Source organism: Bos grunniens, chromosome 1 (assembly GCF_055505025.1).
Source record: "Bos grunniens cultivar Pamir isolate PY7600 chromosome 1, Bosgru_T2T1.0, whole genome shotgun sequence".
In the NCBI taxonomy this organism is placed as follows: Eukaryota; Metazoa; Chordata; class Mammalia; order Artiodactyla; family Bovidae; genus Bos; species Bos grunniens.
Genome location: NC_141165.1, coordinates 5,447,041 through 5,474,610, shown reverse-complemented (window position 1 = coordinate 5,474,610; position 27,570 = coordinate 5,447,041). Strand labels below are relative to the sequence as shown.

General features: G+C 41.0%; 1 protein-coding gene across 1 annotated transcript in view; it reads right to left on the bottom strand.

The window, feature by feature from the left end:
- LOC147378883 (collagen alpha-4(VI) chain-like) overlaps nucleotides 1-27,570 on the bottom strand; it is a 150,107-nt gene that overhangs the window by 69,028 nt on the left and 53,509 nt on the right. Inside the window, 7 exon segments of the mRNA XM_086401555.1 lie at nucleotides 8,895-8,948; nucleotides 12,224-12,316; nucleotides 12,461-12,606; nucleotides 17,062-17,140; nucleotides 18,127-18,461; nucleotides 24,146-24,700; nucleotides 25,045-25,590. Of these exon segments, the coding sequence (XP_086257681.1) occupies nucleotides 8,895-8,948; nucleotides 12,224-12,316; nucleotides 12,461-12,606; nucleotides 17,062-17,140; nucleotides 18,127-18,461; nucleotides 24,146-24,700; nucleotides 25,045-25,590 (1,808 nt within the window).

Here is a 27,570-nt window from a genome sequence, read left to right as displayed (position 1 = left end):
AGCGCGGAACCTGCCATGCTTGCTAATTATGCCTGGGCTTCTAAGATCCGACCAGGGAGGGCTCAGTGTCTCCTCTCCTTCAGGAGAACGGAAGGACACCTACAGCCTACGTAAGTGGTGCAAGCTTCTTGTCTTGAAGTTTTATTGGTCTCCAGCGTAAACCAAGCTACTCAGCCTCTTTTCTCCACTAAATTTTCCTACTGAGCTATCCTCATCCTATTACTCTTTATATCTTTGATAAAATATTTAAATAAATAGGTCACTGATGCTGTCCCCGCTTTGAATACCCTGGACCAGCTGGGGCTGGTCCCCGGCAAAAAACACTGTAAGATTCTATTTAATGAGGCACTTAGGGTAGTCAACTTCATAGAGACAGAGTAGAATAGTGGTTGCCAGGAACTGAGCAGAGAGAAGCTGTGGAGTTAGCATTTAATAGGTACAGAGTTCCAGCTTGCAAAATGGAAAGCTTTCTGGAGAAGGATGGTGGGGATGACCGCACAACATGGATGCACTTACCACCACTAAGCTGAACGGTTAAAAATGGTGATGATATAAAGTTGATTTTATGTGTATTTTACCACAATTAAAAATTAGAAAGAAACGTGTGAAGGAAAAGACCCCCCACTCCTATGACTTCTATTTTTATTTTCTGAAGTTCCACTTGATGTACTACATGATTGTGTGTTTTTTTTTCTTTTTTTCAAAATTAGTCCTCAGAAAAGAGTATTCGTAAATTTGAATCTTCCAAAGTCTTTACAAAGTTTCTCATATTTAGAAGACTCTCTCCATTACATTACTTTGAACAGCATTGCATTGGCACCCAGTCAGAGTTAATTTGAGATATTTATGGGGTGTTTATGGAGGTCACCCAGCAGATTAGTTTAAAAAGGAAAAAAAGGGCGGGTGGTAAGGAACTCTAACAGAGATTATGACAATTTAAAATGTTAGCTACCATGAAACCTGGCACTAGTGGTAAAGAACCTGCCTGCCAGTGCAAAAGACGTAAGAGACAAGAGTTTAATCCCTGGGATGGGAAGCTCCCCTGCAGGAGGGCATGGCAACTCACTCCGGTATTCTTGCCTGGAGAATCCTCATGGACAGAGGAGCCTGGAGGGCTACAGTCCCCAGGGTCGCAAGGAGTTAAACATGACTGAAGTACCCGGGCACACCCCTTGAAATAAGACTTGTAACAGTCACTTTTACAAACAATAAATTTGTGATTACACAGTGGAAACCATAAAAATATTCTTAGAATAAAAGTGAGGCAAAGGGTTTTTGAAGCTGAACCTAAAATTTGTAAGGACAGTCTTCAAAAACAGACTTAAAAGTGAACACAATATACTCTAGAAAGCCAGGTGAGAAGCTTCCAAGAAGCAGCTTCAATAATGCTGAAGTAACTGACAGAGAAACTATATGGGAAGAATTTTTAATAAAATGGTTTGATAAAAACATGAGAAGGAGAAAAAGCATAATTTCTAATTTAGAATACTTTTTAACATAATGAAAGACTTTAAAATGTTTATGTGTAACTAAGTTAAATATTATAAGTAGACATTGGTCTCATTCACCTACATATCTATAAGTTCACATTTTCTAACTGGGCAAAAGAATTTTAGGATGTTCTCGTAAGAAAATAACAACTTCCCTGGTGGCTCAGATGGAAAAGCGTCTGCGTACAATGCAGGAGAAAATAGGAATTGTCTTAAAATGGGCATATATGTTAAATTGTTTGGAGAAGAAAATTCAGGCTTACTGAGTTTCTCATTCAGAATTTAGTTCTATCCTGTTTAAAAATTGGTGTTCTATTGCTCACAGCAGTTGCTTTATTAAAGCTAACAATTATAGTCATGACTTAATGGAAAGAATTACATCACTAAAAGCTTTTCAAATGTTGGACTGGTGCAAGTTATTACATGAAAAAATGGAATTAGAAGAAGAAAAAGTATCTTATGTTGCAAATGAAAAGAAAAAATGTATATACAATGTATAGTGTGGTGCCTCTGGCAGGTAGGAAGCTCTCAACAAATGTTACCTGTTTTTGTTACTATGGAAGTAATGTATTTTTTGTGACTTTGGATAATCTGACTAATTTGACATAAACAAAGACTTGATCTGTGCCTAGTAAACCACCATCTCATTATAGGTTGTTCAGTCACTCAGTCCTGTCCAACTCTTTGCTACCACATGGACTGCAGCACGCCAGGCTTCCCTGTCTTTGACTATCTCCTGAAGTTGCTCAAACTCATGTCCACTGAGTAGATGATGCCATCCAACCATCTCATCATCTATCGCCTCCTCTCCTCCTACCCTCCATCTTTCCCAGCATCAAGGTGTTTTCCAGTAAGTCAGTTCTTCACATCAGGTGGCCAAAGTATTAGAGTTTCAGCATCAGTTCTTTCAATGAATATTCAGGGTTGATTTTCTTTAGGATTGACTGGTTTGATTTCCATGCTATCCAAGGAATTTTCAAGAGTCTTCTCCAACACCACAGTTTGAAAGCATCAATTCTTCAATGCTCAGCCTTCCTTATGGTCCAACTCTCACACCCATAGTAAATACTGGAAAAAACATAGCTTTGACGTTCATCTTATGGACCTTAGTCAGCAAAGGGATGCCTCTGCTTTGTAATACACTATCTAGGTTTTTCAAAGCTTTTCTTCCAAGGAGCAAGCATCTTTTAATTTCATGGCTGTAGTCACTAGTCCCAGTGATTTTGGAGCCCAAGAAAATAAAGTCAGTCACTCTTTCCATTTTTTTCCCCATCTATTTGCCATGAAGTGATGGGACTGGATGACACAATTGTCACTTTTTGAATGTTGAGTTTTAAGTCAGCTTATTCACTCTCCTCTCATCTTCATCAAGTGGCTCTTTAGTACCTCTTTGATTTCTGCCATTACGGTGGCATATATGACGTTTTTGATACTTCTCCCAGCAACCTTGATTCCAGCTTGAACTTCATCCAGCTCAGCATTTCACGTGATGTACTCTGCATAAAAGTAAAATAAGCAGAGTGACAAAATACAGCCTTGATGTACTCCTTTCCCAGTTTGGAACCAGTCCATTGTTCCAGAGTAACTGTTGTAATCATAGTGGCTGTAGCAGTTTTCATTCCCACCAACAATGCAAGAAAGTTCCCTTTTCTCCACACCCTCTTCATCATTTATTGTTTGTTGACTTTTTGATAATGGCCATTCTTACTGGTGTGAGGTGATATCTCAATGTGTTTTGATTTGCATTGCTCTAATAATAAGCAATGTTGAGCATCTTTTTGTGCATTTATTAGCCATCTGTAGGCCTCCTTCAGAGAAATGTCTGTTTCGGTCTTTTTCCCACTTTTTGATTGGGTTGTTTTTTCCCGGTATTGACTTCTGTGAACTGCTTGTATATTTTGGAAATTAATCCTTTGACAGTTGTTTCATTTGCTATTATTTTCTCCCGTTCTGAGGGTTGTCTTTTCACCTTGTTTATAGTTTTTTTCGCAGTGCAAAAGTTTTTAAGTTTAATTAGGTCCCACTTGTTTATTTTTGTTTTTATTTCCATTTCTCTAGGAGGGGGGATCATAGAGGATCTTGCTGTGATTTATGTCATAGAGTGTCCTGCCTATGTTTTCCTCTAAGAGTTTTATAGTTTCTGGTCTTGAATTTAGGTCTTTAATCCATCTTGAGTTTATCTTTGTGTGTGGTGTTAGGAAGTGTTCTAATTTCATTCTTTTACATGTAGCTGTCCAGTTTTCCCAGCACCACTTATTGAAGAGCCTATCATTGCCCTGTTGTGTATTCTTGCCTCCTCTGTCAAAAATAAGGTACCCATAGATATGTGGGTTTATCTCTGGGCTTTCTATCTTGTTCCAATGGTCTATATTTCTGTTTTTAAGACAGTATACTATCTTGTAGATTTGTAGTATAGTCTGAAGTTAGGAAGGTTGATTCCTCCAGTTCTACTCTTCTTTCTCAAGATTGCTTTGGGTATTCAGGGTCTTATGTGTTTCCATATGAACTGTGAGATTTTTTTTTTATTCTAGTTCTGTGAAAAATGCCATTGGTGATTTGATAGGGATCACATTGAATCTGTAGATTGCATTTGGTAGTATAGTCATTTTCACGATATTGAGTCTTCCAACCCAGGAACATAGAGTATCTCTCCATCTGTTTGTGTCATCTTTGATTTCTTTCATCAGTGTCTTATAGTTTTCTGTGTACAGCTCTTTTGTCTCCTCAGGTGGGTTTATTTCTAGATATTTTATTCTTCTAGGAATGGTGAATGGGATTGACTCCTTAATTTCTCTTTCTGATTTTTCATTGTCAGTGTATAGGAATGCAAGTGGTTTCTGTGTACTGATTTTGTATCCTGCAACTTTGCTAACTTCACTGATTAACTCTAGCAATTTTCTGATACTGTCTTCAGGGTTTTTATGTTTAGTATCATGTCATCTGCCAACAGTGAGATTTTTACTTCTTCTTTTCCAACCTGGATACATTTTATTTCTTTTTCTTCTCTGATTGCCATAGCTAGGACTTCCAAAACTATGTTGAATAATAGTGGTGAGAGTGGACATCCTTGTCTTATTCCTGATCTTAGAGGGAATGTGTCAGTTTTTCACCATTAAGAATAATATTTGCTGTGAGTTTAACATATATGGCCTTTACTATGCGGAGGAAGATTCCTTCTATGCCCATTTTTTTAAGAGTTTTTATCATGAATGGGTACTGGATTTTGTCAAAGGCTTTTTCTGCATCTATAGAGACTATCGTATGGCTTTTATCTTTCAGTTTGTTAATATGATGTATCACATTGATAGCTTGGCATATATTGAAGAATCCTTGCATAACTGGCATAAACCAACTTGATCATGGTGTATGATCTTTTTAATGTGTTGTTGAACTCTGTTGTGAGAATTTTGTTGAGGATTTTTGCATCTATGTTCATCAGTGATATTGGCCTGTAATTTTCTTTTTATGTGTTGTCTTTGTCTGGTTTTGGTATCAAGGTGATATGAGGCCAATGAGTTTGGAAGTGTTCCTTCCTCTGCAATTTTTTAAAGAGTTTTAGAAGAATAGGCATTAGCGCTTCTCTAACTGTTTGACAGGATTCGCCTGTGAAGCCATCTGGTCCTGGGCTTTTGTGTTTGGGGAGATTTTTTATCACAGTTTCGATTTCGGTGCTTGTGAATGGTGTCTTCATAATTTCTATTTTGTCCTGATTCAATCTTGGAAGATTACACTCTTCTAAGAATCTGTCCATTTCTTCCATCTTATTGGCATGTAGTTGCTCATAACAGTCTCTTATGATTTATTTCTGCATTGTCTGTTGTAACCTCTCCTTTTTCATTTCTAATCTTGTTGATTTGATTCCTCTCTCTTTTTTTCTTGATCAGTCTAGCTAAAGGTTTGTCAATTTTGTTTATCTTCTCAAAGATAACTCTTCTTAATATCATATGCTTTTGTTAGCTCCATGCCACTTCTGTCCTTTATTGTGCCCCTCTTTGCATGAAATGTTCCCTTGGTCTCTCTAATTTTCTTCAAAATCCCTAAACCTCATTACAGGTAAATTTTGAAAATATACAGCATCCACGAGTCTGGCAGACTGCATTTTCCAAAGATGGCCACAAGGAAACCTCCACACTCCTCTGCTCTGTGGCCCTTCACCCCCACATCAAGAGGAGGAGTCTAATCCCCCAACCCCGTCTGGAATCTGGTCTGGATTTAGTGACACCCTCGCAACCAACAGAATGTGGCCAGCAAGATTCAGCCCTGGCTGTTGTATGGCCCCTCCCTGTGAGACTCTGTAGTCTTGCCACTCCACCTCAGCCTGCCCTTCTGCCTCTCAGCCCCTCCAGGGATGGAGAGGAAGCCATCTCAGCATCGGTCCTCCAGTCCCAGGCCTGAGCACAGGCAGCAAGTGAACGAGGGGCAGAGGGAAGCGGGAGAGACCACAGAAACCCAGCAAACAGCAGGAAACAGTTCCTTTTTCAGTTTCCCCACCCAGCATCCCAGAGGGTGACTGCTGTTTTGTACCACCATGGGTGTTCTTGCTGTTGTTGTTGTTGGGGTTGGGGGCAGGGGGAAATAGATATATGAAACAGTTGGCTACTTGTCTTCCTGTAATAGGGAAGAACAAATCTGACTCCACGTTGGATGGGTTTCTTTTACTTTCATTGTAACCAAGCAGGACCCTACTGGGGATGGATCCCTCCCCCATACCCTCTGTTGTAGCTCCTCTCTACAGTACCTAGATAATGGTATTTGAGCATATTTACCGAGTTCTCAAGATGCTAAAACCACCACCAAATGGAAGAAATTAACTACTAGATGATCATGAGCACATAGCCCCTAGACCTACTGGTGCCTAAGGATTGATATTGTTAACCTAACAGCCCTGTTACCTCACTATCAGCCAATCAGAGAATTGTGCAAGAACTGATCACACACGTGGGATGACCCTCCCCTCTCTGGCCTTTTAAACCACTTCGCTGAAACACACCCCCTCAGAGAGTTCAGGTTTGGGGGGACCATCTGCCCATTCTTCCTGCTTAACCTGAAATGAACCTTTCTGTGCTCCAACTTCAATGCAGTGTCTGGCCTTGCTATGCATGGGCACACAGACTTGGGTTCAGTAACATAACCTTCACATTCTGTGGCTTTTGCTGCAAGTTAATCACCAAAGGGATGTTGCCTAGAGCGTAAAGTACACGTAATGGCCCGTCTCAGTTAACCCTGCCTCCCGTTCCTGTGTTAAGCCAAAATACCTTTGTTTAGCTCAAAGGAAACATCCTGACCAGGCCCACCCACGAATGGATGCAGGAAAGAGAAAATTAACACGACCCCTCCAATCTGGCTTGCAACAGTATACACCTCTTTTCCTTCACCTCGTCACTTGCCCCTCTCCGCCCATAAAAAGAAACAGCACTCAAATCTGGGCAAGATGGTTCTGTGGGACACTAATCCACTCTCTCAGTCTGCTGGCTTTCCAAATAAAAGTTGCTCTCTCTTGGCCAAACACCTGTCTCTCAGTGGCTTGACCTGTCTTGAGATGAGCAGTAGGAACTTGGATTCGGAGAGACTTGTACACTTTGAACATGAACTTACAAATTCTGGACACATTCTGAAACCTGTCCGCCTGCAAGTGGTGCTTCTGCTGTTAGGCAGAAGTCTGACCTTAAGTCCAGTCTGACCTGCTTTGCAGGGAAGCAACTTTAAAAGCCATTCAGAGAACTACATGGTTAGAAGTCACCTCTCCAGTGAGAAATGGAAAGAAGACAAGCACTGCTGAGCTATGCTGTCACATGGTGGCTACTGATTGCTTGAAACATGTCTGGTTCCTTTGAGATATGATCTAAGTACAAAACACACACTGGATTTCAAAGGTAAGCTATCTCAACTTTTATGTTAATTACATGCTGATTACACTTAGGGTTTATTGAGTTAAATGTTACTAAAATTAACTTCACCTGGTTTTTTTTTTTAAAGCTTTCTTTAAGGCAGCTACTTAAAATATTTTAATTATATAAGACTATGTATACCACTGGAGAATCCCAGGGACGGGGGAGCCTGGTGGGCTGCCGTCTATGGGGTCGCACAGAGATGGACACAACTGAAGCGACTTAGCAGCAGCAGCAGCAGCAGCATACCACTCACATTATATTCCTAGCTCTTTACTAGAGGGTCTTTATAAAATGTCTTGGTTTTAAGGTGTTAAGACATTAGAGAATGGGGATAAAATCATCACCCATCCTAGACAGAGGCAGGCTTGAAGACGGTATTTGTTTGAAATTAGTATCAATGGCCCTAACATGTTCGTCAGATCTTAAATTATTCTCTTAAGCTTGACCAGGCTCACTGAACCACAAGCCAAACAGAAAAAAAATAAATAACACTTAGATGACCTCTTAAAACATCATAAAAACAGGAAGTAATATTATCACTACTGCTAAGTAAAATAACAAAGTTCACAATTCACGTTTCTGAATGTATTTCTAACATCTGAGACCATGTTTACCAAGACAAAATAAAAAGCAAAGTTGAGCAATTCTCCCATAAACGTAATCAAAGAAATAGATCCACTTACATAGGCCTCAGCATTTTTCTTTACTTTCTGCTTACTTTCCAAGTTCAAGCATTCTAAATGTTAGAATAATAAAGCGACATGCTATTCTAGGTGGAGCGACTAGAACATTAATACCTGTGTACGCCTGTAGTATGAAAAGTTTGGTCCTGGGACCCCTCAGGTCCCCAAGACCTTTTGAGAAAGGGTACTCACAAAGCTAAAACTGTTTTCCCAACTACACTAAAGTATTATGCTTTCCTTTTTCACTCATGTTCTCTCCCAAGTATATAGCAGAGCTTTTAAGAAGTCCACAACCAAGCGACATCGCAACAGACTCGGTACAAAAGCAGTTACAGAGGCGCAGCTGCTGTCTCGTAAGTTAGACATTAAAGACAGTTAAAACTACAAAAAACAACGCGGTCACTAAAGTATTTTATTTTGGAAAATATAGGGTTTTTTCATAAAGGAATGTGTCATTTCTGCAATGGGTTTATTTTTGTTATTTTAAAATAAAATGAATAATTTTAAATTATTTCAGTCTTAACTTCTAATGCGGTAAACTCCAGTCCCCAAGCTGACAATTCTGTCCACAATACACATTGTTATCCATGGTCATCACATGTTAGCGAACTTTTCCTCACCCTAGCATGCATCCAGGGTTATATGCAAACCATCAGTGGTAACTATAACTCCATCACCTTTTTAGCCAGTCAGGACAGAACCTGAGTGATCTTTTTATAAGAATGGCTTTGGTTCTCTTTAATTTATTACTTAAGTGCAATTAAGTATGACTAATATTTGACCCCTTTTACCATATTCTTTTAAGGAGAAAAATAAAATTCAGTACTTACATGACTACCTTCTTCACCAGGATAACCAGGTAACCCATCAGAACCCCTCTCTCCCTGAGGAAAAAAGAAGTCAAAACAAATAACATGGACTTCAAATCCTGCATTTCTCAAATCTACATGAAATAAACATTGTTTCTGATAGACACCCTTGACTCACTGAGTTGACATTTTATTGATAATCTACTAAATGTCAAGCATAATGCACAGAGACATATAGAAACAAATACTCTTGGCCTGTCTTAAAGTGAAACAGCTAGAACTGGACATGGAACAACAGACTGGTTCCAAATAGGGAGAGGAGCACGTCAAGGCTCTATATTGTCCCCCTGCTTGTTTAACTTATATGCAGAGTACATCATGAGAAACGCTGGGCTGGATGAAGCACAAGCTGGAATCAAGATTGCCGGGAGAATATCAATAACCTCAGATATGCAGATGACACCACCCTTTGAAAGTGAAAGAAGAGAGTGAAAAAGTTGGCTTAAAGCTCAACATTCAGAAAACTAAGATCATGGCATCTGGTCCCATCACTTCATGGCAAATAGATGGGGAAACAGTGGAAACAGTGTCAGATTTTATTTTTTGGGGCTCCAAAATCACTGCAGATGGTGACTGCAGCCATGAAATTAAAAGATGCTTGCTCCTTGGAAGAAAAGTTATGACCAACCTAGATGGCATATTTAAAAGCATAGACATTACTTTGCCAACAAAGGTCCATCTAGTCAAAGCTATAGTTTTTCCAGTAGTCATGTATGGATGTGAGAGTTGGACTATAAAGAAAGCTGAGCACTGAAGAACTGATGCTTTTGAACTGTGCTGTTGGAGAAGACTCTTGAGAGTCCCTTGGACTGCAAGGAGATCCAACCAGTCCATCCTAAAGGAGACCAGTCCTGGGTGTTCTTTGGAAGGACTGATGTTGAAGCTGAAACTCCAATACTTTGGCCACCTCATGCGAAGAACTGACTCATTGGAAAAGACCCTGATGCTGGGAAAGATTGAAGGTGGGAGGAGGAGGGGATGACAGAGGATGAAATAGTTGGATGGCATCAGCGACTCGGTGGACATAAGTTTGAGTAAGCTCTAGGAGTTTGTGTTGGACAGGGAAGCCTGGTGTGCAGCACTCCATGGGGTTGCAAAGAGTTGAACACGACTGAGCAACTAAACTGAACTGAACTGAAAGTGAAAACTTGAATACCTGCTTGTCTTTACAGCCTGGTACATCAACCTATTTTTGTTTGTCTAAAACACCTTTTCAAGCCATTCCATCATGAAAATCCAAGCCAAAATAGGTCCAAATTAAATGTTTGAGGGAAACTTTAAAGAGCTTTGAACTGGTTTTACAAAATGTCAATAAGATTTACAGGTGTTATAGCCTCTAAGGTTTAAAGTTTTAAGTTTAAAGGTATTTTTTTTCTGTGATTAGCATATTCTTTATTTTTTTTAATTTTATTTTATTTAACTTTACAATATTGTATTGGTTTTGCCATATATCAAAATGAATCTGCCACAGGTTTAAAGGTATTGAACCATAAAGAAAGTGAACGCCAAAGAATTGATGCTTTTGAACTATGGTGTTGGAGAAGACTTTTTAGAGTCCCTTGGACTGCAAGGATATCAAACCAGTGAATCCTAAAGGAAATCAATCCTGAATATTCACTGGAAGAACTGATGCTGAAGCTGAAGCTCCAATACTTTGGCCACCTGATGTGAAGAGCTGACTCATTGGAAAAGACCCTGATGCTGGGAAAGATTGAAGGTGGGAGGAGAAGGGGACAACAGAGGATGAGATAGTTGGATGGCATCACTGACTCAATGGACATGAGTTTGAATAAGCTCCAGGAGATGATGAAGGACAGGGAAGCCTGGCGTGCTGCAGTCCATGTGGCTGCAGAGTCGGACACAACTGGGCAACTGAACAACAAGAGCACATATAACTTATGAGAAGTGGTTGTTTATTTCTGTATGTCAGCCCTTTAGTCTCTCTTTTATTTTTAGTCTTCTTAGATTTCTAAACACACAAACTATTTCCTCTCAAGGAAGTCTGGCTTACCATTTTATAGCCAGAGATGTTTATTAAGTCTAAAAGACAGTAAATAAAATATGAGAGCCAAAGCCTATTTATAATTAACAAAGATGAAAGTTACACTGCTGCTGCTGCTAAGTCGCTTCAGTCGTGTCCAACTCTGTGCGACCCCATAGACGGCAGCCCACCAGGCTCCCCCGTCCCTGGGATTCTCCAGGCAAGAACACTGGAGTGGGCTGCCACCTCCTTCTCCAATGTATGAACGTGAAAAGTGAAAGTGAAGATGCTCAGTCGTGTCCGACTCTTAGCGACCCCATGGACTGCAGCCCACCAGGTTCCTCCGTCTGTGGGATTTTCCAGGCAAGAGTACTGGAGTGGGGTGCCATTGCCTTCTCCGGAAAGTAATACATCCAAGCACTAACAGACACAGCAGACAAATCAAGAATTCAGGACACTTCCATCTTTGGTCTCAAAAAGAGTTGTTAAAAAAATAATCAAGAGGTTCCCAAGCTTGATTTTCTGACCTTCCAGTCCTGTATTTAAGAATAATAAGAGGGGGGGAAAAATCTAGTGCTAAGTTGTACACTGTTCAAAATTAAGATTGATCTAAGAAGTCAGTAAGAGCTCATTCCATCTCGTGGAAAACCACTTACGAAAAGAGAATGTAAAAACCTAAGGGTTTGATTCAACCTTCCATGCGAATTTGTGATTATCTACCCATCATGATGCTCTAGTCCTGTGAGAATGGAACCTTGTGCCCCGGGTATCTGAGGACCATTTCTAATGAGACAGTCTCCCTTAGAAGTAGTAAGCAGTAATTTTCCTATCACTTAACTACAGAATTAACAGAGAGAGGCAAATCAACCACCAGTAAACCAGTGACTGTATTTATCCTCAGAGCTTACTGGTATAAAATAGAATATTAGATCAGAGGGGAAGAGGCTTTGAATACTGCAAAGAAAACAGATACTGGACAAGTGACAATTTTGTGGACAAGTGAAAACTTCTGTGTGGTGGTAGAACCTGTGAAAGTGTCAAATAAATGTAAGGAGACAGCACCAGTATAGTGGATATGAGCCTTGGAGTCAAGCAGACACAGGGGTTGAAATCCTAAAATGCCTCTTTGTAACTGTGCAACTTCAGGAAAACAGTGTTCCCTCTCTGAGCCCCAATTTTATGCCTGTAAAAGAGGTCTGTTAAAAGGACAGAGTTAGAAAAGGTGTGTTAAAGACCTAACACAGGCCTCGAGTGTAATGGATACAAAGCCTCTCTCCCCTTCCCCCACACACACCCAGCAAGAACTCACCTTTCCCCCTGGGCTCCCACCATCACCTCTGTGCCCGGCCTCTCCAAAGCACTTTGCATACCTATTGCAGCATGTCCTTTCTACAATTGTGTCCTGAAAACAAAATCCATGTCACATACTGGTTTTTTTTTTTTTTTTTCCCAATGCTGTATTAACCTATGGCACATTACACACTAAAGAAACAAAATTCCCTCGAGGTTTTAGGAAAGGATGGTGTTTAAAATAAGGAAAACTTACAAGTTGCTTCAGTAAGATGCTCGGAAGGCTGTGCAGTGTGATGCTCAGAGGTTGATTATACGCAAATCCTCTGCCAAATTCTAGCTCCTGGAGCTCCTCTAATTTATGGACGCCTTCCAGGCCAATAGTCAGGAGTCCAGAGAATCCTTCAAAAGACCAACAGGTGGGCAATTTCCTTGCATGTCTTTCAAATAGTCTGACTTGTTTTGGCCCCAGATCCCCAGATCCCCAGATCCCCAGATCCCCAGATCCCCATCATCATCCCATCCTTCCTATATCCTCATCTGTCTTTTTCTCAAACTGCTTTTCCTCAAATCAAAGCCAGCTCACAGCGTGCCTTCCTAAAGAACTGGTCTGATATCCCAGCAGCTAAAAGGTAAACAGTTAGGACTCTAGAACTAGAAAGGTTCACTCTAGAAAGGTGAACAGTTAGGAACCAGAAAGGACTCTCAGAGCCCTCGTGTAGCCCCTGTTTTTTGTTTCTGTCAACTTAAAAAATATTCGCAACCTAAAAGTTATGTTTTATTCAGTGGGAATTTTTAGAACTTCAAGCCCAGGAGATAGCATCTCAAGTAACCCGGAGAGAACTACTCCAAGCAGGCAAGGGGGGAATCAGGGTTATTTAGAAGTTTTGCAACAAAGGGCAGGTAGTCCTGTTGCAGGGAAGAGCCAATTCTGATTCCACTTTTAGGTCTGTTTCTTTTTCTTTAACCTTTGCTTCCTGTTGCTTTTGTTCACCAAAAAGATACTGTTTATACCTAAGGGCCTGCCTCAGGGAACTCTGCCCCTCTGAGATTTGAAGGTTGCACATGGTACTTAGCTTCTTCTATCCATGCAAGCACTAACTGGCCATTTGGATTTTTCCACAAAACAGAAAACATGTGGAAAAGAACACATTTTAAATTTGACTAAAAAGTACTATAGAATTTCAGAACAAATAATAGCATTAATATTTTAAACATCAAATTGATACACAGACCCACACACATGCCCATTAGCTTTTTGCTATTGTAAACAGGCTACTGTAAAATCTTATGGTTAAAAGTTGTATACATATTCTTAAGTATTCCTTAAAATGAATTCCCAGAAATGGAATTGCAGATCTAGCAGATAGGCAGAATTTGCAGTCCTCTGTTATATACTCCCAATTCCTTTCCAGAGAAGCTGTAACATTTTACACTTCCAGTGGCAATCTATGCATTAAATTCAGTTGAAAGCAAGTTGTCACAGAAATATTCCATTTAAGGCAATACCTACTAAGATACCCATGACATTTTTCACATAACTAGAACAAATAATCCTAAATTTTACATGGAATGACAAAAGACCCTAATTTGTCAAAGCAATCTTGAGAAAAAAAGAACAAAGCTAAAAGTACTATGCTCCCTGATTTCAGACAATACTACAAAGTTGCAGTCATCGAAACAGACACATACTGGCACAAAAACAGACACATAGATCAGCAGAACAGAATAAAGACCCCAGAAATAATCCCACACGCTTACGGTCAATTAATCTATGGCAAGAGAAGAAAGAAAGAAAGAGAAGTTGCTCAGTCGTGTCCAACTCTTCCCTACCCCATGGACTGTAGCCTACCAGGCTTTTAATCCATGGGATTTTCCAGGCAAGAGTACTAGAGTGGGTTCCCATTTCCTTCTCCAGGGGATCTTCCCAACCCAGGGATTGAACCCAGGTCTCCTGCATTGCAGACAGACGCTTTACCATCTGAGCCACCAGGGAAGCCTGGAGAGAGGCGGACTATCTAATGGAGAAAAGACAATTTCTTTAGTAAGTGGTACTGGTAAAACTGAACATGTAAAAGAACTAAATTTGAACATTTTCTCACACTATATACAAAAAACTCAAAATGGATAAAAGACCTAAATAGAGAATCAGAAACCATAAAATTCCTAAAAGAAAACATAAGTAGAACACTCTTTGACGTAAATTGTTGTGTTATTTTTTGGGGGTCTCTCTCCTAAGGCAAAGGAAACAAAAGCAAAAATAAATAGGAGCTAACATGCTTTTGAAGTGTGGTGTTGGAAAAGACTCTTGAGAGTCCCTTGGACTGCAAGGAGATCCAACCAGTCCATTCTGAAGGAGATCAGCCCTGGGTGTTCTTTGGAAGGAATGATGCTAAAGCTGAAACTCCAGTCCTTTGGCCACCTCATGCGAAGAGTTGACTCATTGGAAAAGACTCTGATGCTGGGAGGGATTGGGGGCAGGAGGAAAAGGGGACAACAGAGGATGAGATGGTTGGATGGCATCACCGACTTGATGGACGTGAGTTTGAGTGAACTCCCGGAGATGGTGATGGACAGGGAGGCCTGGCGTGCTGTGATTCATGGGGTCGCAAAGAGTCGGACACGACTGAGCGACTGAACTGAACTGAACTGAACAGCGAAAAAAGCCATCAACAAAATGAAAAAAACAGCCTACAGAATTGGGAGAAGATATTTGCAAATGTTAGGACCAATAAAGAGTTAATATCCAAAATTTATAAACAGCTCATACAATTCAATATCAGAAAAGCAAACAACCCAGTTAAGAAATGGACAGAAGACCTGCATAGACTATTTCCCAAAACATAAGATGACCAACAGGCACATGAAAAGATATTCACATCGCTAATCATCAGAGAAACACATATCAAAACCACAACGAGGTATGACCTCACACCTGTCAGAATTGCTAGTATCAGAAAGTCTACAAACAACAAATGTTGTGAGGATGTGGGGAAAAGGGAATCCTCCTACACTGTTGGTGGGAATGAAAGTTGTTACAGCCACTGTGGAAAACAGTGTGGAGTTTCCTCAGAAAAACTTAAATAGAACTACCATATGATCTAGCAATTCTACATTTTGGTATATATCAAGAGAAAACAAAGACACTAATTCAAAGAGATAAATTCAACCCAATGTTCATGCTACTACTCACAATAGCCAAGATACGGAAGCAACCTACATATTCATGGATAGATAAATGGACAAATAAGATGTGGTTATACACAGCTGATGCTGGGAGGGATTGGGGTCAGGGGGAGAAGGGGATGACAGAGGATGAGATGGCTGGATGGCATCACTGACTCAATGGACGTGAGTCTGAGTGAACTCCGGGAGTTGGTGATGGACAGGGAGGCCTGGCGTGCTGCGATTCATGGGGTCGCAAAGAGTCAGACACGACTGAGAGACTGAACTGAACTGATACACAGCTGACTCTTGAGTAACATGGGTTTGAACTGCATGGGTCCACCTACAATGCAAATTTTTTCAATACTTAAGTACTATAATACTACAATGATGTATAGCTATACATGTACTATAATAATGTATGGCTAGTTGAATCCATGGATTCAACTGTGGATTAAATTGTGCATACAGCAGGCCAACCATAAAGTTATATATGGATTTTCAACTTCAGGGACATTTGGCACCCCTAACCTCCAGGTTGTTCAAGGGTCAACTCTATATATAAGGGTATATTACTCAACCATAAAGAGTGAAATCTTGCCATTTGCAACAACATGGATGGACCTAGAGAGTATTGTACTTGGTGAAGTAAGTCAGACAGAAGACAAATACTTTATGTTATCAATTTATATGTAGAGCATAAAAAATAAAACATACAAGTGAATATAACAAAATAGAAACAGACTCATAGATACAGAGAACAAACTCGTTGTTACCAGTGGGGAGTGGAGTGCAGCAAGACAGGGGTAGCGGATTAAGAAATACAAACTCCCATGTATAAAATAAATAGGCTACAAGAATATATTGTACCGCACAGGGAATAAAGCCAATATTTTACAATAACTCTAAATGGATTGCAATCTACAAAAATATCGAATCACTGTGTTTGGCACCTGAAATAAATACGATAATGTAAACCAACTATATCTAGAGTATACGGATACATGTGTACTTTGGCCACCTGATGCAAAGAACCTATTCATTTGAAAAGACCCTGATGCTGGGAAAGATTGAAGGCAGGAGAAGGGATGACAGAAGGTGAGATGGTTGGATGGCATCACCGACTCGATGGATTTGAGTCTGAGTAAACTCTGGGAGTTGGTGATGGACAGGGAGGCCTGGCGTGCTGCAGTCCATGGGGTGCAAAGAGCTGGACACGACCGAGCTACTGAACTGACTGACATGTACATGTATATTGTGCAGCAGCCCCTGGAGATGACTAAAGAGAAAGAGTCAGGGAGACAGCGGTAGGAAAGGCAGGAGAAGAAGTAAGGCCCAGGATGATTTTAGTTTAGGAAGAAAAGAGACATATGGCTCCCAGAGAGCCTAGAAGAACAGAGACCACCCACTCCACAAGAAGCAGGAGCTGCCCCTGTGACCCTCCAAAGCAGACGCCAGGCTGGTAATTGGTCGGTCCTGTCTCACTCAGAGCGACCCTTAGTAAGTACTGAGGATGTGGAGTCCAGGGTCTCTCAGCCCTGAATAGCCCCCAGTTCATATGAAGAGGGAGACTGCATGTCAGCTTCAAGGGCACTGAGGTCCCACGACCTGGGGTCAGCATCTGGAAATCTGCAAGACTGTGTCAGCCCTGTCGGGGGAACAAGGCCCCACAGGGCAACGCCCTGCACTTACCTTTGCTGCGGAGAAGCTCAGATACTTCCTTCAGTTTCTCTAAATCATCATCCAGTCCATCTGTAAACACTAGCAGGACCTGTTGTTTACAAGAGAGGAGGGAGTTGCAGAAGCAGGGAGAGAGAGAGGAGGAGGGGAGGGAATTGGGGAAAGGCAATAGAAAAGACAGATACTATGAACTGCATGTTTCTTCATTGGGTCTTCTGGTATACCCAGCCTTTCACCATGTTCCCTTTGGTTTTACCCATTCATCTATTTGTGACTTTATTACACATTCACTTATACTGCAATGTCCTCCCCTACATGCTCTCCAGCCCCCAGAAAAGAAGAATTTGAACCAGCTTAATGTATTGACTTAAAAATATATTCCAAAAACTTTTACAATATTCATCTTCATCAATGCAAAACTCCCCAAATTTTAACGCATTTTCTACAAATAAAACGTGCTACTTCTATCCATAGAAAATTAACTTAAAAAGTGAATTCCATTTTTCAAGAAATAAACCCACTGGATACAGGATACAGGATTGAAAGAAAAATTCAATGTAACTTTCAAAGTTAGTGGATGTAATTTGCTAGTACATGTTATATGGGACCTTTTTGCTTCTGTGATTCGTGTAGGTGCACAGTTCTGGGGACCCAGGAAGGGAAGTTTAACTGCTAGGAAGCTTTTAACTGTCACTAAAGGTGGTTCAAGGGGATGGTTAGAAAAATAATGAGCCTTACTGTACATGAGAATGAGTGACCATGGGAACTAGTATCTTTCAAGACGTCTGGAATGAATTTGTGCCATGAAGGAATCTGGAATCACTAGCTGTGGACAACCTGAGGGCAGGGACTTTATCTTTGTATTCCTATCGGCATTCAGCAGAGCCTCCAGGGTTTGGTAAATATTAGCTGATTGAATGAAAACACATCTCTTTTTGGTCTTTACTGAGTAAGAGAACAGAGTTCCTCTGGATAAGCTCTCCAGTGAAGAACGATTTAGTTGGCCTCGGTCACAAAAGTGTTATCCCTCCAACCCTGCCTAATGGCTCCAAAGCAGATTTTCTTAGCATTTTTTACCTTCACATTGGCAGAAGACATACGGATAGCACTCTCTCCCAGGGACTGCAAAAAATGTACATCCATATGGTTGCTCCTGGCAACCTGGTGAATCAAGAACTTCTGAATGGTCTCATCACTGTACTTTTCAAATCCTGAGTCAAAGATGAGCTGGCCCTTTGAGCTGGGAACCAGGTAGCGGAGCATCACGTTAGTCTGGCCTGTAACGTCACAGCTAATATTGGGAAGCACAGCCAGCTCCTGCATCAGCTCTTGCAATAATCCTCGAAGCCTCTGCTGAACTTGCCTCGTGGGAGTGGAGAGATCAATTCCTACAGACAAATCTACACTGCATCCTTTGAAGGTAGAGGAGAAGGAAATCCAATTAGTAACCTATGACTGCACAACCCACCCCAGAAGATTATCAACCAATCTGGTCCTGCAAGGAGAATCTCCAACCAACCCATAGAAGTATAAGTGAAATAATGGTGTGATGAAAGAAATGTGGTGTGAGATATAGGGAAATCTTTCTGGCTTACACGTGAGTTAACTTGAATTTTATCCAACTAAAATAGCCTGTTTGTAGCCAACAAACAGACATTGTACATCAGCTTCAATAATTAGAGAAAAGGAACCAAAAGTAAAGAACATCCATGTTAAAAATAAAGATTAAATGCCTCTCTTCCTGGAATGCCAAAGCTTATTCTCCTTTGATGATAAGACACCGTTCCCAAGTGCCAAGGCCATGCTGATTTGCTGTGTACTTGCTGGACTGTTCCTTTTTTTCTGAAACTTAGAAGAAATATAACCCTGACTTGTTTAATGTTCTTTGTTCTGACAGAATATAAAACTATATTGAAAACTATTTCTCTGGAGAAGTTTCTCAGAGTAATCTAGGAAGTGGGCTTCCAGGCTAGTCCTCAGTTTGGCTCAAAGGAAAAACAAGAAAACAAAACAGAAAAGATTTCTATTCTTATTATTGATTATTTTCATTGACAAATTTTTGTTGTTTACTTTGGGGGATGGCTTGTTACCCAGCAAAAACTAACTGATACATATATACTGTTTCATATAAGACCTGTTTCAAAAGAACCTCTGCACATCCTATTCCTTCCACCTGAGGTATCCTTTCCCATTCCCATCATTCTAATCTGGTTAACTCATACATATCCTTCAAGTTGAAGTTCAAAAGCCCCCTCCCTAAAGCATCTGTGATTCATGACCCCAGGCCCTCGAGTTGAGCTATTAAATGCCCCTGTATATCCACTATTAGTTTACAAGACCTTCTCTCTCTCTGAACAAACGTTCGCTCATGGTAGAGACTATGTCTTCTTACTTTCCCAGTGTGTAACACAGAGGCTCATTAAATGTTCCCCAAATGAATGAAGACAAAATATAAAACAGCCTTGAGTCTCTTTCAGCACAAGCTGTTCTATTCCCTTCTGCCCTGGAAGTTTCATTCATCACCCATGCAGATACCTTGTTTCAGAGAAGCATATTAGAAAAGATCAAGACTGATTATCACTCTCAATTTTATGTTTGTCCTACCTGAAAATATTTAAGCCTCCTAGAAGGGTGTAGCTAGAATTGGAAGGCCCACTGATCTTTCAGGCTACACCTCAGTTGAGTTCAGTCACTCAGTCATGTCTGACTCTTTGCGAACCCATGGACTGCAGCATGCCAGGCCTCCCTGTCCATCACCAACTCCCAGAGTTTACTCAAACTCATGTCCACTGAGTCAGTGATCCCATCCAACCATCTCATCTTCTTTCGTCCCATTTTCCTCCTGCCCTCAATCTTTCCCAAGATCAGGGTCTTTTCAAATGAGTCAGTTCTTCACATCAGGTAGCCAAAGTATTGGAGTTTCAGCTTCAGAGCAGTCCTTCCAATGAATATTCAGGAACGATTTCTTTTAGGATGGACTAGTTGGATCTCCTTGCAGTCCAAGGGGCTCTAAAGAGTCTTCTCCAACACCACAGTTCAAAAGCATCAGCTCTTTGGCACTCAGCTTTCTTTATAGTCCAACTCTCACATCATACATGACTACTGGAAAAACCACAGCTTTGGCTACACCTACCCATTCATAATAAGACCATCTACAAAATTTCACTAAGGAGGAAAAGTTAATGGTTACAAACGCATTTGGATTAGAATTTGGGTACAAACTTAAAAATGTAACTTCTCAACCACAAAAGGACTGCTACTTATTAACTATTTCTTGACAACAAGCATGACATCGGATTGTCAAAGCCAGACAGGACATGAAGACGTTCTCTCTTTAGATCAGCATGAACTGCAGTATTTGGCCCAGAATCAGAAAACAAAACTGCAAATTAGGGGAGAAGGAAGTTCCAAGGGAAATAAATAAACATTGGACCCTTCACCGGTTAACATAGACATCAACAGTGGCTTAAGTTTCTCAGGGACCTGGGACCCAGGGCTGACTCATGAGTTTCAATCCCCTAAATGTCACATTCTGTGCGAGCTGTCCAGATGTCTTTCTGGAATTGAAAAGACAGAATGTGCCTTACTCCCATCCTTCCATATAAAACATCTTGGCTTTGTTTTGATTTTTAAGTCTCTAATTGAAGTTTGCCATAAAGAGTTTTCACAGATGTAAATCCCATTTCTATATCAGATCTGAATTCAGAAAAAAAAAAAAAAAGAATTTCTGAGTATGGTATATTATTCTGACATTTCTAATTTACATTTTCCCCAGAAGCATTTTCAGTGGGCTTTACCCTGTGATGCAGGGAGCACTTTCTTTCCCTGTTAACAAAGAGGGTTGACTCTCACCAGAGAACCTCTAAAGTTTGTCTGATTCAGCTTTATAATTCTAGAATCAGTTAGGTTTAGCCATTATTAAAGTACCAGCTAACACAGAACTGGAGATAACTACAAATCCTAATTTATTAAATGGCTCAAAATGACCTGAGAAGACAAGCTGGAATCCTGTACCTCTGCTCTTCTCCAGGATAATCACAGACAATAAAAATGAAACAGAACAAACAACAGCAAAAATAAATAGGACTTTGGTTCCTGAAGAACTGGACTGTTTAAGGACATTCCATAATCCATGCTCATTTTAAAAAGATAATTCTATACATGTGCTCTTTTCAATTGATTTCTTTTCAACATTTACTTATTTGGCAAGGCCAGGTCTCAGTTGTGGCTTGAGAACTCTTAGCTGTGGGATATGGGATCTACTTCCTGACCAGGGATCAAACCCTGGATCCCCTACACTGGGAGTATGGAGTCTTAACCACAGACCACCAGGGAAGTCCCTCAGTTTATTTCTGAATTTACCAAAGGCACTGCAAAGTAGTGGTATTCTTGAGATTTGTTGTTGATCAGTTGCTAAGTCATGTCAGACTCTGCAACTCCATGGACTATTAGCATGCCACAGAGAAGGCAATGGCAACCCACTCCAGTGTTCTTGCCTGGAGAATCCCAGGGATGGGGGAGCCTGGTGGGCTGCCATCTATGGGGTCGTGCAGAGTCAGACACAGCTGAAGAGACTTAGCAACAGCAGCATAGAATGCCAGACTCCCCTGTCCTTTACTGTCTCCCAGAGTTTGCTGACTCATGTCCATTGAGTCAGTGATGTTATCTAACCATCTCATCCTCTGTCATCCCCTTCTCCTTTGCCTTCCATCTTTCCCAGCATCAGGGTCTTTTCTAATGAGTCAGCTGTTCACATCAGATGGCCAAAGTACTGGAGCTTCAGCTTCAGCATCAGTCCTTCCAATGAATATTCAGGGTTGATTTCCTTTAGGATTGATTCTTGAGATAGTAGAATCAAAAATACTCATTTAATACTCTAAAAAATTGGCTCTGGCTTTGACACCAAACTGCTGGGAAGTTCAAACTCTGACACCATTATTTCCCATCTGTGCTTCATAACCTCTCTCTTATTTTTCTCACCTGGAAATTGAGTATCATAAAGAGAGGGCAACAGGTAAGAAGGCTAGGGCTCCCCAACTGGAGGAAATAATCTGTAAGTGGCAGACTTTTTTTTTCTCTTTCTCTATACAAAATTAAAAGGAGGTTTCTTTTAAATTCTATGTTGTCATAGAATGGTTCTGCCTAAACTTAACTTTCCTCAAACCTTGAGCCAACCAAAGTGTTTTTCTTATGGAAATGTTTTTCTTAAGCTATGTTAATGAATTATGTATTTGCCTTGGAATCTGCCTTTCTTCAAATCTGTTCCACCTAAGACTCAAACCTTGAACCAATAACGGCTCAACAGACCAGTACCTCTTACTCATGGGAATGTTCTCTTAAGCGATGTTAATGAAACTATGCATTTGCTTGGAAATCTGCCTTTCTTTAAGATTCATGTCAATTGTTTTACAACTGGGGATGACGCACCTTCTGCCAATACTATCTCAAAATGCATATTGTGGGAGAGGCGCCTGATGCAATTCTCTCAGTTTTGAGGTGCTTCTTTATCTGATTAGCAACTTGCTAACAGATATATAACTCCTCGCTAAAAACTAGCAAGGGGGCACTTGTACTGCCCTCTTCTGATGTCTATGTCAGGAGCTTCCTCCATCCTTTTTATACTTTAATAAAATTTTATTACACAAATGATTTGAGTGATCAAGCCTCATCTCTCAGATCAAAATCCTCTCCTCCGGAGGTCACGAATCCTGATGTAGCTCACAGCACACAGTCACAACCTTTCAATAATAGCATCTGCCTCACATGGGGTTGATGTGGGATTATTGGGCTTTATGCATCCATTATATATTCTTCCATATAATTCTACACTATATACTGTATTGTACCATACTGTACTTTACTTTGGGCTTCCCGGGTGTCACTAGTGAAAAGAACCCACCTGCCAATGCAGGAGACATAAGAGATGCAAATTCGACCCCTGGATTGGGAAGATACCCTGGAGGAGAGTATGGCAACACACGCCAGTATTCTTGTTTGCATAATCCCATGCTCAGAGGAGCCTGCTGGGCTACAGTCCACAGGGTCTCAAAGAGTCAGACACAACTGAAGCAACTCAGCATGCACACACACACTGTACCATATAACCCCCTACTCAAAGCGTGATTAGAAGACCAGCAGGATCAGCATCACGTGGGAGCTTGTTACAAATGCAGAATCCCACCCCAACCTACTGAATCAGAAACTGCATTTTAACAAGCTCTCCAGGTTATTCAAATCCATGCTAAAGTTTGAGAGGTCCTGTTGTACTCTGTTATACCATACCAAAAGGCAATATAGAACAGCATTTAGTATACAGACTCTAGAACCAGACTGCCTTAAGTTCACATCTCATTTCTGCTATTCACTTAGACTAAACAACCTGATTTTGCTGTGCCTTGGTTTTCTCACTTGTAAAATATTGATAATGTATATTAATTAATTATTAACAGGGTTATGTGGAGATGTCATGTTTTAACCTATGGAAGTCCACAGACCAGGCCCTGTACAAAAACACCATCCACGATGGAATGCTACTCAAAAAGAATGAAATAATGCTATTTGCAGCCATGTGGATGGATCTAGCAATTATCATACCAAGTAAAGTAAGTCAGACAGAAAAAGACAAATACCATCTGATATCACTCTTATGTGAAATCTAAACTATGACACAAAATGAACTTATCTATAAACCAGAACCAGACTCACGGACATAAAGGACAGACTTCTGGTTGCCCACTGGAGAGGATTGGGCAAGGGGTGGATTGGGAGTCGGGGCCTTGCAGATATAAACCAGTATACAGAGAATAGATAAACAAGGTCCTATTATAGCATAGGGAACTAATTCAATATCCTGTGGCAAACCATAAGTGGAAAAGAATATGAAGATATATATATACATATATGTATAACTAAATCACTTTTCTGTGCAGCAAAAATTAACACAACATTGTAAATCAATACTCAATAAAATAAATTAGGGAAAAAAAAAGATTCCCCAGGACAAGGCTATAAGTATTAGTTTTATTAAGATAGCCAACCGGGTCCCTGACGCCTACCGAGGGCTTGTGGATCAATTAACAAGCCCTCTGTCACTCACCTTGCGGAATGCAAACCTGGTAAAGAATTTCCTTCTCCAGATTTTGCAGGGACTCAAATTTTTCTTCATAGTACACTTTGCTCTGGTCGTTGGTGATCTCCAAAAGCTGAGAGAATTCGACTTCACCCACCCCAATGGCAAAAATAATTATGTTTCTGTCCCTCAGGGCCTTGGCTGGTAAAGCTACGTTGTCCCGGGAGACCCCATCAGTGACCACAATCAAATACTGATGGACACTGGGCCTCCCTCCTCTTGAACTCCCAAAAAAAGGCAGAGTAAAGTTCAGAGCTTTCCCAGTGTATGTGCCACCGTTGATTTGCTTAACGTCTGAGATGGCTCTGTGAACGTCCACCTTTGAGGAGTACCGGTTGAGCCTGAATTCTTCCTGGGGGTCTGAGCTGAATTGCAGAAGGCCAATCTGAATCTCATCAGCACCAATATTAGACTGGTTGACCATTCGCTTCATGAATTCCTTCATCTTTTCAAAGTCTTTTGGAGAGATGGATTCTGAACCATCCATCAGGAAGATAATGTCAGCTTTCCTATTCTTACAGGCTGGAGGGGAAAAGGAGAAGGACAGAACATTACTCAGAGTCTGAAACAATTAATTACAAGTCCCCAGGGAGAGTCTGGGGTGACACATATACAACGTGAAAATATTTATAAAGGGGGTGGAAGTGGAAGTCAAGGAAATAAATTTCTGTGACCCACCATAAATCAGTCTCAAAATAAGACACGGCCATATGATAGAGATCTATCATATGAACCAGCTTGGTTTATTCTAGCTCATCCAATACTTTTAGACCTATGAATCCACAGTTCCAGAATGAAGCCTATTCAAATAGATTACACATATATACTCGAAGAGAGAGAGTGAGATTGAAGAAAAAAATTCTTACTCTCTAAGGAACAGATGTCTTGTACCACTTCTTGTTGGATGGTCTTCAAGGACTCAAAATCATGCACGAAAAACATTCTGTCTTCAGCAATCTCTTGAAGCTCAGCAATATTAGCATCTCTGACTCCAACTGCATAAATGGTGACTCCATGGCCCCTCAGCGCCTCTGCAGCATCAGCCACCGGGTCCATAGATTGGCCGTCAGTGACAACAATGAGATACCAAGGCACGTTGCTGCGAGCAGAGTCTGCAAAGACCTGGATCATGCTGCCCAGGGCCTCACCCATCTTGGTGCCCCCTCCCTTCTGCTGGATGCTATCAACGGCTACCTCCAGCCCCGCCACACTGGAGTGCTGGCTGAGGGTAAACTGAGGACTGACTTCGTCCGAGTACTGAACGACTCCAAACTGGACTCTGTCGGGTCCAACGTGGAACATCCTTATCACCTCACTCATGAACACCTTCATCGCGAGAAAGTCGTCTGGGTGGGTACTGCCAGACCCGTCAATAAGGAAGTAAATGTCTGCCTTCTCGATGTGCACACAGCCTAGGCAAGAAGAAGCAGCAGCAAGCCGTCAGAATGGCGTGGGAGAGGGCGTGGGACAAGGCTACAGGTCCCGATCCCCCGGCACTCCCTCATTGCTGCCTGAGACTCTGCCTGTGTGTGTTCCTTGGCCAGAAGCATGATCAGCCCATACCCTGGGCAGGCAAGGGAGTGAGTGAGAGTGGCCAGCAGCCCGTGATTGGAAGCGGGTAATGGATAAATATCCCAGCTCCCTTGCCCTGTGGGTGGGACCACTCAGAGGACAGCTCAGCAGTCTCCCTGAGTCTCTGGCAGAACCAAGCCCCAGGTGCCTCCATGCCTCCAGCAATAGCCTGCTCACTAACTCAGCCCATTGCTGGCGGGCTCTCCTTCCTCTCTCCATCCCCACTCCCCTAACAGTGTACCTGAGCTCCACTCCCAGATAAATCACGTGCATCCATAGCTCATATCCTCATCTCAGAGTCTGCTTATGAAGGCATGAGATAAACATTGCTTGACATTTCTCAAATGGGGAAATTGAGAACGAGCTAAAAGTAAAATATCAGCAGATATGTGGCAGGAAAGCTATGACAAACCTAGACAGTGTGTTAAAAAGCAAAGACACCACTTTGCTGACAAAGATCCATATAGTCAAGGTGATGGTCTTTCCAGTAGTCATGTACAGATGTGAGAGCTGGACCATAATGAAGGCAGAGCACCAAAGAACTGATGCTTTCAAACTGTGGTGCTAGAGAACTCTTGAGAGTCCCTTGAACAGAAAGGAGATCAAACCAGTCAATCCTAAAGGAGATCAACCCTGAATATTCATTGGAAGGACCGAAGCTGAAGGTACAATACTTTGGCCACCTGATGCAAAGAGCTGACTCATTGGAAAAGACCCTGATGCTAGGAAAGATTAAAGGCAGAGGGAGAAGAGGGTGACAAAGGATGATATGGTTGGATGACATCACGGATTCAATGGACATGAACTTGGGCAAACTCCAAGAGATGGTGAGGGATGGGAAACCTGGCATGCTGCAGTCCATGGGATCACAAAAAGTTGGACACAACATGGTGAATGAACAACAATTTGAAGCTATGGGTTGTCTCAGTATCCAATATTCCTGCTTCTTATGTGAGTTAAACTTTTTAAATACATGGGCAAGAGAGTGCATTTTAGGAAATTTAGTTAAAGTTAATATAAAACTTTGTGGGTTTTTTTGAAGTATAGTTGATTTACAATGTTGTGTTAGTTTCTACTGTACTGCAGAAAACCTCAAATAGCCAAAGTAATCTTGAGAAAGAAGAATGGAACTTGAGGAATCAACCTGCCTGAAAAACTTGAGGAATCAACCTGCCTGACTTCAGACTACACTACTAAGCTACAGTCATCAAGACAGTATGGTACTGGCACAAAGACGAGAATATAGATAAACGGAACAAAATAGAAAACCCAGAGATAAATCCATGCACCTATGGACACCTTATCTTTGAGAAAGCAGGCAAAAATATACAATGGAGAAAGACAATCTCTTTAACAAGTGGTGCTGGGAAAACTGGTCAGCCACCTGTAAAAGAAAGCAACTAGAACATTTTCTAACACTATACACAAAAATAAACTTTAAATGAATTAAAGATCTAAATGTAAGACCAGAAGCTAAAAAAACTCTTAGAGGAAAATATAGGCTGAACATTCTCTGACATAAATCACAACAAGATCATCTGTGACCCACTTCCCAGAGTAATGGAAATGAAAACAAAAATAAGCAAATGGGACCTAATTAAACTTAAAAGCTTTTGCACAATGAAGGAAACTATAAGCAAGGTAAAAAGGCAGCCTTCAAAATGGGGGAAAAAATAGCAAATGAAGCAATTGACAAAGAATGAATCTCCAAAATATAAAAGCAGCTCATGCAGCTCAATACCAGAAAAACAAACAACCCAATCAAAGAGTGGGCAAAGGAACTAAACAGACATTTCTCCAAAGAAGACATACAGATGGCT